Source organism: Macrosteles quadrilineatus, unplaced genomic scaffold (assembly GCF_028750875.1).
Source record: "Macrosteles quadrilineatus isolate MER2022 unplaced genomic scaffold, UCM_ALF_1.0 Scaffold_3__2_contigs__length_128488019, whole genome shotgun sequence".
Classification (NCBI taxonomy): domain Eukaryota; kingdom Metazoa; phylum Arthropoda; class Insecta; order Hemiptera; family Cicadellidae; genus Macrosteles; species Macrosteles quadrilineatus.
Genome location: NW_026542596.1, coordinates 6,664,209 through 6,677,934, shown reverse-complemented (window position 1 = coordinate 6,677,934; position 13,726 = coordinate 6,664,209). Strand labels below are relative to the sequence as shown.

At 33.7% G+C, this 13,726-nt stretch overlaps 1 protein-coding gene across 3 annotated transcripts in view; it reads left to right on the top strand.

The window, feature by feature from the left end:
• Positions 1 to 13,726, top strand: part of LOC128989814 (teneurin-a-like) — an 880,316-nt gene that overhangs the window by 279,820 nt on the left and 586,770 nt on the right. For all 3 annotated transcript variants that reach the window (XM_054411875.1, XM_054411876.1, XM_054411874.1), the window contains exon 7: positions 7,360 to 7,497. In XM_054411875.1, coding sequence (XP_054267850.1) covers positions 7,360 to 7,497 — 138 coding nt within the window. The remainder of the gene's footprint in view (positions 1 to 7,359; positions 7,498 to 13,726) is intronic.

The following is a 13,726-nucleotide window of genomic DNA, read 5'->3' as shown; positions in this document are numbered from 1 at the left end:
GTAACCATTCCATCTATGTATCAATGTATCAAAATAATTATTACCAAACTATCCAGAATTTATCATTTTTTTTTAATAATATAAATGAACAGTTGAAAAACTATTACAATCAATTATATATAGGCAAGCATGTTTATCGAAAACCTGTTTTCTCAGCCCGTGTGCAAATCTATGCATACTGTTAAAAGATATTTTCCTGTAGATGTGCTCAAAAATAAGAACATAAAATTAATTTAAAAATAAAAAGAATTAGATGGGTTATAGGTTTCCATGCTGGTGACAGAAAAACAACGAAATATAACCAGATAATCAAAACAAATGACAGAAATTCCAATTGTTTTATTTACAGTGTAGAGTGAAAAATAGAGAAGTATGTACATTATTACATATTTTCGGTGAAGCATTCGACCACTGAACGAAATAATATACACACTATACACTAACTATCCATTCCTTTGTTTTTGTTACTCAACATTACTGGATTTAGGTTATTTTTTTATTTGCATGTTTTAAGTTATAAGGGTTCTAGAAGTAATAGCGAAAAAGCAAAAAATCTTTGCCATAAGCCAGTTTGAAACTATTATGATTTTGTTTTTACCATATTTTTATCTGCTTTAATTGGTGGGTGTTAAAGTCGAACAATGGGTTTCAACGACTAAAAGGGAGAAAAATTATGAGCGATCAGCACTAGAGATAAAAGTGTATCATATATTTGTTTAATTTTTCATTACAGAGTTGTTATTATTTCAGTGATCAAATGTCTATGGATTGTAATAAAAATGATTTCAGAAAATTTATAAAATGTCTTTTTACGACATTTTTATAACGATAAAATCCAATTAACCACAACCAAGCAAGGCTAGGTCTAATATTACTTTTTTATACAATACTATGTGAACATATTACTCTGAAGCCCAACGGTTAAATATAAATATAAGTTAGCTTTTTTAAAATTTAGTACCAAATATATTTCCATGACCTTTAGATTGTACGTTTGATGATTTAATAATGTTGTATTATTCACAAAAACACAAGTTATTTGAGTTTGAATATATTTGATTGTTGTTGCTATCCAAACTATATTCTCAATATTTACATTGCTAATGACATGACCTCAGAGAGTGACTAGCTCCTGTAATACCGAGATAATTGCCTCTAATGGTTCTGAGCCGAGATTTGTGGATCACCGAATTGGAACGATACTCGGAAATCATTATTTGATGGCGTATATAGTGAAGCCTACAAATTCGACAACGGTGAACTCAGACCTGTTTGTTTGTCAATTCTATGATTTAAGAACTGCAAGAGAAATGTTATTATATTAGGCATAGGCCCTATTAAAAACAGGTTTCTTCAGTATAGCCTATAGTGGCTCTTTTTGATGCAGGCTCACATTTTTACCGAGAACTTTTGGCTTGAGTGTTGATAAAAATAACACTTTAGTCGTCTTCTTACTTTCATATTGTAAACGTCTTCGATGTAACTTAATGAAAAATTATTAAACAATAATAGCGAGTGTTGCACAGTGATTTATTGTTTTACTTCATTAATGCAAATTCCAGTTTTAATCATTAAACAGTCTGAAGATTTAAACAGAGGTTTTAGGAGGCCGATTATGTTGACATATTACTAACTAGCAGAGTACCCGTCCTTCGTACGGGGTTGGCATATAAGTTTAAAATACTTATTGCAGTTATACTCAAGCTTACTCAAGCTCGAGCACGGACGGTATGGTTATCTTGAGTGTGGGGGGTTCTTCCCGGAACCTCAATTGAGTCAAGGGTGTCGCCACCTCTGGTGGATAGGTTCATCCGGGTGGGTCCCACTTCTATACCTGCCTCCTTTTGGGAAACCCTGATGGCCTGGCAGTGATGTTGGGTCTGACGGGCAAACGAAGTAGATCGGGTGCTGGGTCCGAGCCCGCCAGGGGTATCTGGGGATCTATCGCTCTGGATATCTCTGGTTCCCAGCAATGGGTCAGGCCTCGATCGGGCAGCGGTGTAAATGGGAGGTTGGGGTTCCCCCCGTCAGCGTGCTGATGGTCCCCTTCCTCCTGGCTATTGATGGCGGGTTCTGCCTGTCAGGGATGAGATAGGTCCCGAGTGTTGCTTGCACTAAATGCGTCGGGGCGCTCTACTATGGACCTCTAGGTTCCGACCTAGTGGAACCCAGGTGGAGTGACGCTTAAACAAGCAGCCGGAATCCCTGGTTAGGATTGAGGGGCAACCCTCTTTCCGAAGGGTCTGCTTCGGCAGCCGGCGAGCCTGATGACCTTAAGTCATCCGCCCATGATGTGCTAAAGGTTGATGCGTAAGCTTCGGCCTACATCATGGGGCCCGGGTATGTCCTGTAGGATAGGTACCGGGTAAGCAGTCAGGGGGCTTCGGCTCTCATGACAACAAATAATAATAATAATAATACTCAAGCTTTGCGTTTGCAATGGGGGAGGACAAAGTTTGATAAAATTTGCTTCTTTAAATTGACGGTATACTAATGGTATTACACATCTACCATATCCAAAATGTTCTACCACTTCACCTAAACAATAAAAAAATATTACGAATTCACAAAAAATTACAAATTATTCATGACATTAAATACATAAACATAACTATAAATAATCCTACTTTGACAGTTCTCATTGCGTATCACAGTTTTTTTGTTGCTGCTTAGTTCAAATTAGCTGTTTATATAAATGCAAAAAAATATTATAGTGCTGAACCCTGTTGGTAAATCTTATAACTTTTTAATGCTTTTGTGTATCATAGAACCAACTATTTTAGTTGAACAGCTGACTAAATTATTTAATTCCCTTTAAATATGAATACTCATAAGGTTAACATGGGGAACTACAGAGCCACTGGGGTGGAGCCCGAAAGGATTTTTCAGATAAGAATATGCCTATATGTTAATCGGGAATGTGAGCTATCATCATGCCAAATTTCAGCCCAATCCGTCCAGTGGTTTATGCGTGATTGAACTTCAAACAAACAAACAAACAAACAAATAAACAAACAAACACACAAACTTTCACATTTATAATATTAGTAAGATTATATAAAAACATGCAATAACCGTCAAGGAATGAATTGACAAAAGTTGTATTAAAAAAAACCTCAACGGTTGTTTATTTAACTTTACTTCTGGCGTTAAAACACAGCCCCGCAAAGCGATATTGGGGCATAAATGAAGTAATACCCGAAGGAGATAAGCATATAAGTTGTCTTTGGTAATACTAGTGCATGGGTCGCCGGAATTGCACAAGAGTTGTACAATTCCGGCCCCTACACTCCATTTTGGTCGAGAAATGATACGTCATCGTGACGTCACTATAACCTAGGCGGGGTACAATTCTAGAAGGGGAGCAATTCCGCCACCCCTAATGCATTATTGAAATAAAAAAGCTTGTAAGATAACAAAATTATAACTTTTTTAACTTCTAGATTTATTTCCCCCTTTAACATCATACTTTTGTAACGTAGTGTTCCTATTGGTGATCGGTTTAGCTTGCTTGTGTAAAGGCATTGTCTTTTATTATGTGTAGTTTGAAATTGATCTAGGTTTTTAAACTGTTAGACGTGATATTGTAGACTTAACCGTAGAAACGAGGTTATACTTTAAAATAGGGTACCCAAAAAACAAAACATAAACAATAAATCGATGAAATTTTAAAGGTCTCAAATTCTTTTAGTCTTTCCTACCTTACCTATCATTTGCTTACTGTTACGCAGAATTAAATTTGCCCCATGAAACTACAGAAGAATTCCTTGAGGCACTGAAATGCTAAATAGCCTGACAACGTCAACCAAATGAAACCACTGGCTTTGTGCAGCCACCATTAGAAACTCTACGAAGCATTACACTGTTCTTAATTCAGTTTCAAAATTAGTCTATGAGGAAAAGTACCCTCAAAGACACAACTGAGACACTGTTTTTGTGTTCACATTTTATAAATCATGTTAAGTTTCTACAATGCAATTAAATAATAAAAACGCTTTCTATAAGAAATGAGTTTTAACAAAATAATCCACCTCTTCAAGAAAGTTATTTTCCCTATTATTTATTTTGCTCATTTCCTTAGATAAAAACTCAGTGTAGATTATGTCTGACAACTAAAACCAACTGACTAGAAACGCGCTGACAATTAATCGTCTGTGGTAAGAAACATCAACTGACTGATTCAAGGGGATCAAAGAATTAGTAGTTTAAGCAACGATTGCGTTAAGTGAGTCTTTACGACACGAGTAGCAAATTTGCGTACACTACTTTACCTACGACCGTTTTTTAATTACTAAAAATCTGTTTTTTAATTCCTAACAATCACTACTCATAACTTCCTAGAGAGGTTATGTTTTCGTTTATTGTCATTGTCAATGAAAGTGATGCAACGACTTATTGTATAATCAGCTGATTTCATGTAATTACTTGTTTATAAAACTTTGTTAAATAATACGGTACTTTTTCAGGCAATAGGTTCTGCTAGCAGCATTCTTACCATAAATACTGTATCAGGTACAATTAGGGAAATATTGCATATATTTTTGGGACAACTAAATAATATAGTGAAACAGTTAATTTACAGTTAGATCTCAGCATCGAATATTTGGTCCAAAACGAGTTGGGTAAAAAAGTGGTTAAGAGGTTTTCAAAATAAACCAGAAGAACATTTTCATTTATCAATTTAACCTTATTTTGTTTCGTCCATTTAATGAATTGCTGGTATGTAATTGCATGTGGTACCTTTGTTTTGATGTTGGTGGCAAAATATTAGCACAAACAGTTTGTGCTCTCATTTCTATCTCGTCAACATCACCTTCACTAACTGATATTTTAAAATCAACCTTCATTTAACTTCCACAAACTTAGGTTAAGAATACGCGAGTATCAACAGGAACAAGCCGGATCAACAATTAAAATTGTCAACTGATCAGCTGATCAGCTGATTAGTTGACGTTCGAAGTATTACAATTGTACTTCTTTTCTCTCAATCCTTGAACCTCATTGGTCCGTTACCCGTGTTGATATGAGAAAAACTATTATATGAAATAAAACTATGCTGATATGAATGTAAACAGCTGTTAAGTGAAGCTTTTCAATTCTAAGAACTGAACTTAAATGGCTACTTTAAAAAAACGGTCGTAGGTAATAGTATATTTCATCACTAGGGCCTAAAGTGACTATTTTACCTGAGCTCAATTTTTACGATCAAGGTGAAACCAAGGTCGGAAAATGAGCAATGATCGAGGGTTTAAAGACAGCTTTTGCCCATGTGGTGAACTATGTTTTTCGTCATATTGCACCATTAATTAACAAACTAAGATAGATATTGAAATAACTTTTTTGACAAGATAACCTCTCAAAATTAATTACAGTTTGTTTTAAATTCTGCTAATGTAAATAAGCAGCTGTTTAGTAAATGATTCAATCATGTCATTTATTATGATTGGTACATTATATCTATGATTATAATATCGATATGTCGAGTGATCGACAAAAATAGGCTAAAACCTTACCTAATAAATCAATCGATAAATTATTTCGATCGATACGATTGCCACAATCGAAATTTACAACTATTTGCAACAGCTGATTTTTACTCTCTAGAGACAAAAATGCTGCTTTAGACCCGCAAATCCTGCATTAAAACGGCTGTTTTGCTGCAGTATGACGAAAAAGAATAAATATCAAGATCTTAGAGGTGTATATTTCGTTCGTTACCGCGTCTTAAAAAAATATGTTATCTGATCATGGTCAATAACAAAACTGCTCCCATCTCACCTACCGTGTGATGGGGTTTAAATATGCCTAAATAACATTTTCATCTTATAATAATACATCAAGATCATTATTTCTGACAAGATCATTTGCAATAAATGTTATGTCAACTCTACGTGCCCGTAGCAACAAGCAATTATAGATTTTTAATATCCATATTAACACACCTTTTATCCACAATACGATGGGTATTTTGACAGATAATAAAACTGAAAAAACCATTTGAATAGTTCTGTTTAGCTCAGTGATACACAATTGAAAACAGAAGCCGTTATAAAGAGAAGACTAAAGACATAAATATAGAACAGAAACCACCCTAGTCCCGAGATTACCTCCAGTCCCAAATCCCATTGCAATTTCTAAAAGAACATAACCTGCAAACAACAATATAAAACATTGATATATATTTAATATCATTTTTTAAATTTTATAAAGTCGATTCAAAATCATTTTAATGTTACTAACTAACCATAACTAATCAAATGTGTACTTGTTTGTTATTTTTTTTTAGCAATTTGTATATAATTATTATTTAATTGCATTTTGTTATATTTTTGAGCAACATTTGGCCACAAAATATACAAGTATTTCACTACAAATGCAACTAATATTTTTTTGTGTTATAAAGCTAGTACTTGGTGGACGAGTCATGGATCGGTACAATTTATTTCCATTGTACCCCTATAAAGAGTAATCTTCAGTGTAATCTTTGCTCAATAGTAGCAACTGATGTTTTCCCTGTGTACTTTATTTTGTAATTTGCTAGTACTTGCTGTGGATGGATTGTTATAAAGACATGTTAGAAGCCTTTTGTTTACGGCCAATTTAAGGTAAGGCTATTTTTAAAAAAATTGACTTTCAATTTAATTTTTGTACGTAGTTGGATTTTTGACAATTTTAGGCCAGATATAAACTATTTACGACATTTAAAGGAAATCGTCGAAGCCTTTTTCGAGATTTGTTTGCATACATACACGCACTCATGCAAACTAACATTGCTCATTTAAGAGTATAGCATACTATTTGTATGACCCAACCAACTTTTCTAATTAAGTAATGGATTGACACTTTTAAATTCAATACTAGTGCACATGTTGCTCGAATTCGAGCAATTGCAAAGTATTACATGCGTTATATCAAAATGAATAACAGTCACAATTACATCAAAGATAATGCGATCAACTCCACTCCAGTTATCGAAACTGAAAATGAACTGACTCTGAAAACGAACGCCCTTGTGTGTATCATGTGTTTACTATGAACAGCTGTAATCCTTTTGTTTACAGACGAATAATTTTCATCAATTACAGACTGTTCATAGTAAACACATGATACACACAAGGGCGTTCGTTTTCAGAGTAACAAGTCTGTAAACAAAATCATAAGAAATTCATTGGGATTTTGGTGGCCTGTGGGGCAAAGCCCGTGGACTTTTATTACAGGAATTGATGGAAGCGGTTGTTTACATAAAAAATACTTAATTTTGACACATCGTTTGTAAAAATCCGTCCATTATTAACGGAGGAGTAGTGTTTCGTAGAAATCGCCTTCACGTATTATATATAAGGATTTTGTGGTTTTCAGAGCCCAGAGACCATTCGCCCCCAGAGCCAGCGCCTCCTGAGGTGCCTCCTAGAGGGCCGTCCCTGCACCATCCCTCGCTCGGCCACCGCGCCAGGACCACCCCTGACAGCGTTAGCAACTATGTCTTCCCGTCTCAAGGTATGGCAGATACATTCATACGTGCTTGGAGATGTACTTTGTACTTTACACCGTCAAATATATATTGTTCATGTAAACATCAGCTATACAATAAGGAGCCATATTAAAACATCATCTAGCAGAATCTACCACAGCGTGAGTACTACTAAAAACGGAAAAAATCGGTTTAATTAATTTCCACGAAATGTATAATTGTTTTAGGAACTATGGAAATAAGTTTTTCATTTCACTTGCATACTTGAACTTTTGGTCGTTTATGTAAGCTTCAAACGTTACATCATTTGGATTTTAGTATTTTAAAATATCTGCATTCTAGCGAATTTCCCATATGGGGAATAAGCTAAGAACTAGGTCTCATGGTAAGACTTGGACCCAGAACTGATTCCCTTTTTCATTTTGAGCACCCGAATGCAAAAATCCCCATCTGTTCAAATCCATATAGTTATAAACGTGTGTATGTATGTGTGTCCGTTATCACGATAACTAAAGCAAATATGATCAGATTTTAATTAAATTCGGTATAAAAGTGTAAACCCACATTTATTTGAACTGGTTTGCGAACCAGCATGATCAGACTATGGAAACGGAAGTTTATGGGGGTTTTGCCGGTAAAAACTAGATTTTTCCCATTTTTACCTTAAAAATTAAAGTTTTGCAATTTCTTTCTAAACCATTTCGTAGAGCTTGCAAAAAATACAGTTCAGTTTTTCAAGCATTGTTACGCTCATTGTTAATTGTTAACCATTAAGGGTTAAGGGGAAAATTCCATAAAACTGTATATATTTCAAATGTTCATGTTATTCTTATGATATTCCATGTAGCATCCAACCTAAGAACTCGTTAAACTAATATGATTTTAAAATAAGGAATAACTAGATTTGTCATTTTAAAGGAGATATTTAAGTGAAAATACAATCAGGCAAATCGAAATTCGCTTAGTCTGCTGGTTTGCTGTTGTGGGATTTAAATACTTTTTCCATACTGAATCAATAGCAAAGTTAAGCAATTCTCGAATCAATCGATAACAATTTCGATACTCAACTCTGCTCACGTATGAATCCTGACTGGTGTAAGACAGTTGTGATTTCGTTTGAAGCCAATATGCGTTACCTGGTGTCCTACAAAATGGTAATTAGTATCTCTGACTATGATTCACGGTTCTGCAATTTTCGAATACAAATAAATATAGTTAGATTTAGCAACATGAAACGCGCATCAAAATAACCTGCAGATATTATCATCGGATTATAAGTCTTCTTTTACACTATAAATTACCCTAACTATTTTTTGGAAGACTTTTAAAACTAGTTAAGTACAATTATTGTAAATAAGTTTTAATGTACAGAGAGTTTTACTACAGGGCACTTGAAGAGGTATAATTGTTAAAGTATTGCAACTGAACACAATAATTACTAATTAACACGTAAAGTTGGAATATTTGTATACATGTTAAACATTATTTGCTGCAAATACTCGTATCACTTTACGATTTGTATTAGCAAGTGGAGGAAATCACTCGCAACCTCATATCAAATTGGGTAGCGCGTCATTCAAAACACGTTGAAAGGGCGTTGTTAGGTGTCAATAGCACGTAAATGAAGAGAGTTAGTCGCAGAATATTAACGAACGGCTTGCAGGTGGCGTTCACATCAGAGCAGAACCAGGCTGGACATAATTAAATCAGGACAATAAGGGAGGGAAGCTAATGGGGTCTGTCGATTAGCGGACCCTGCGACCGGATTAATGATAACACTGGCCTGCTCTAAGCTTCAATTTATAGGCGAGGGGAGTAGATTGTTTACGGGTAAGAATAGAAAATACTGTTTGCTGAAGTCATAGTGGAGATTGGGTTGTATTAATTAGCTACTAGTAAACACGTTGCTCGAAATCGAGCAATTGCAAAGAAGTAAAGTAGTTATTTAAAAACTAATAAAAGTATCATAATTTCCGATGAGTTTAAAAGAATTTGAATTAAAAAATAAATAACAGCAATTAATTAAGCAATTAATACAGCTGATCAAAATGTAAACAATTATGTTCTTCATAAGGATAACATGGGAACTTTAACAGCCACTGGGGTAGAGCCTAAGGGACAATTTTCGAAAGTCTAAGGTCAGTTTGCAAATCTACTCGACACGCTCTTTCCAATGAGACGTCAAAGGATAAAATCGGTTAAGAAATGGCGGAGGAGTTCAACCAACAATGTTTCATGTAGCGTATTAATTATATAGATGTGTAAAATGTATAATTGAGTTGGTTTAATTACTTTATTCTAAGTCACGGGTCTTTTAAGGGGAAACCTAAAATGAAAATTCTTCAGTGTGATTAGAGGTTCAGCACATACAGTGGCCGTCGATGCACACATATCAGTCCAGTCACAGTTCGGTTACAGTTGCATCCGCAATTCCTCAGTCTTCCGTCAATGTATTTACAGTGACATTACATTCAAGAATGTTTAATTAAAACACAAAATTCTATCCAATTTTCATCACCCATCTTGTTGATTGTTACAAACAGTACTTAAAATATAAACACAATCGTTAAAATAGCACAAACACTATTTTCTAACCTCTAACACGTCCGTCAACAATTTGATATAGTTTATGTATGCTAGGTTTTAGATACCGAAAACTAAGGTTCAAATAGACAACAATTATAAGGGAAGTCAATTTATATGGTCCATAATGATCAGTGAAAGAGACAATAAAACCTTAAAATCTTGCCGTTAAGAAGTAGAAATAAAAATATACAAAGATTAACGTAGACTACATCTTACATAAAAAAATATCCGAATTACGAATTGTGGGTCGTTTAGTTCATTATGTGTGAAACGCAATACAAATAAGAATAAGACAGAATATAAAGTTTCCTAATATTGACATTGAAATATGTCGATTTTGAGTAAATGACTCCATTTTCATGACAGTTATTTCGTAAGGAAATTCTGCTCTTTCACGTTTTAGTTCAGACTTGCATTATTACATATTAAATTCATTATTTAAACTACTTCTGAGAAAAATGAAAAGTGAAAGTAGTGCATTTAGCTGCATTGTATGATAATTTATTACAATATTTTAGCAATTGACCCAACCATAACTCCATTCAATGCAACTAAATAAATGTGATCTTGAACAATTATGCACTCAAATGATTAGTGTAATGTGTTTTCCAAATTAACACCTTCCCTAAATAGGCTACCCTTTAAACCCTCATTTTTAAAATAAAATGGAAGGTATTTCATAGGAACAAATTCATTAGAGAGGTGTATGATGCAAATGAGCCAACGAAGGGATAAAAGAATTTGCCACCCTTAAGGGCGGAACGCGTCCGATTTGATGGGGTGAGAAAAGTTAAATTAGTCACTGGTATCCTGCAATTTTAACATCATTCTTAGCCTCAATGAATATCTTCGCTATTATTTCGGTTATTTTAAAATTATATATATGGGTCCTATAATCTAAAACAAGCACTTGTACGGACACACTTTTATTTGTATACAGGATTTTTTATTTTTTTGTTTATTCCGCATATCAAATTGGACAGCGCGTCATTCAAAACACGTTTAACCTTCGTCAATACATCTAAAACACTACATAGATTATCTGCAACTAAAACAACATTCATTTGGCTGGTTTTGTAACTATAAATGTATTTGGCCACGAGAAATCGATTGGAGTTGGTTACAAGGCTGGAAAAATCCAGTTTCCGCCCTACAGACCTTTAAAGTACCCATGTTATCGTCAATACATTTTTGTAGCTGCTGTTAATAAAACAGCCTATACAGGTATTTTTTATAGCGATCTATGTATTTATATAGGTGTATAACAATTTTTGCTTTGTATAATCTAAAATTTGTTCACATTGATTAAAGTACATACTAAATATATTTAATTTAGCTCAATTTTTTATATAATAAATTTAATGTTGGGTTATCATAACTATGTTTGTAGGACTTTCCTCGTTTCGTTATGAACCGAACGATACCATACATTCTATTTATGATCTATCTATCTATTTATGGTAGGGTGGAAGTTAGCAGAATGGACGGAATCTTTAGGATTGTCATCTTAGATTTTAAATATTGTTTATTTTCTCATATTTACTATGTTTTTTACTTGTATTACAATAATTTAGTTTTCTTGGATTTTCTTTTTAATAAGGTGGGAATATGATAAAACTGTGGACAGTTTAGTTAAATCATTGAATGCTCTAGATGAACTTAATTAGCTAGTCATTTCTCTGGTATTATATCAAACATAACGTGTGATATAAGTATATTCAACAAACATTCAAACTTTCAGATGTTTAACCATTGAAACAGAAAGTTATTTTCAGCTAATATAAAAGCCGGAACATCGCATTTGCAAGCCGTGTAGGTTCTTCGTACGAGAACCCTCGTCCATTAGGCCTTCAATGTAATTATACGCAAGGTAGCGAGGTAGCGAATACCACCCTCAGCGTGCGATTAAATTGTAGCCGATGCTATCAGGAACTAATGGACTCGATAACTCTCTTAGCGAGGCTTTTAAGATAAAATCACTTCTGGAGGATATCGGATGGTCCCAGTGACAGATTCGTAGCAAACACTTATAGCCACTTTGAATATTACTATAAATGTGACGTTTTATGACTACAATTTATTCCAAATGAGTTAAGTAAATACATGTAAATAGTTTTAAATACGATAGCTAACTCTTAACCAACAAGCAAGGAGTTATTTTTACATTATTGGATCAGAATTAATGCTTTAAAGATCTTCTCAAGTTGATACAAAACAGTTTCGAATAAAAAAATCTCTTTTACCATAACTTGCTTCAAATTTATATTTCTTCTCTGGTACCTATACTATAATCAATTAATTTTATTAAATGTTTAAGTCAAATCGTGTAAAACTTTGTTTCGAACATAAACCCAAATTTATTTTTAAATACTAGAGCGTGAGAAAGGGTAAATGGTTTTAGTAGCGGTGTCAAATAATAGAAATAATAAGAAAGTCTACATTTAAGGGAATTGTTCTCTTATTTAATACACAATCCTTGAAACCTATGTGTTTTTTTCTGTTTAATTTCGTAATCCATACTTTATTTGCTCGCTCGAAATTCAAAAGGCCTTGATTATTATTATTGCATTAATGTGCAATTACTTTACACAGTAAAGTGTAAAGCTTATTTATTAAACATCACTTTATATACTAAACTATTTACTAGACGTACTGTTCCATTATTAAATCTAGATTGAATCAATATTTTTCAATTAATTATCCGACCACATAATCCACCTGTAGCTGAATACAGTAACCGCGCGCATAAGATAATGGAACAAGACAGGCTCCCCTCATAGATTAGCTGGAGAGTTGATTAGGCCATCCTCCCATCGCTTGACCATTGTTGTAACTGATTGCCTTTGCATTGTTATCATCATGAATTGCTGCTATTTAGCCAGATATTTAAATAAATCCTCATTGTGTACAAAAACTTGTATCTTATGAAAATAAAGCCATAAATCTTTGAATGTGTCATCTGTAAATCTTCGTTTAGCATATTCAGTGTATAAATAAGGCTAAATATAGTATATGTTATTTGTAATTTTTAATGTAGTTGATTTATAGTTAATTTGGTGGCCTAGTAGGTAATGGCTAACAATGGTAAGGTTTAGATTTTGAGAAAGGTTAGCTGTTTTCTGATATTTCGAAACAGAGCTCAGCTGCCCTGTGTTATTAGGCAATGAAAAAATAGCTATACCTACTTTCTGTTGGCAATTTCTAGATAATAAAAAAAAAAATTAAACGACATGAAATAGGGAATGGTTTTTATGCATTTCCTTCCACTCATGAACACTTCAATGTATTTATTTATTTATTTATTTATTCAATTTATTTGGTCTACTTACTTACAGAAGTTTTAAAACGCATTAACTTGCTTGGTGATTATTTTGTATGAAGTAGTGTCCCAAAGTATGTTTTCTTCATTGTTGAAAATCCTATTCCGTATCACATATAACTTCAGAAAAGTTGTTCCCTTATTCTCGAATCGGAAAACGAAGTTGGACATTTTCTTGTTTATTTTGTATTGGAAGGTTCGTATTCAGGTGCCTGATATTAAAATAGTTTTCCCACCTGTGCGAGAAATTCTGAAAACTCTTCAACACTCGATTGCCCTTATTCCTGTTTTTTGAACCAAATTTATAAACTTTTATACTCTACAGCTGGCAGAAAGTAAAATGACATGTA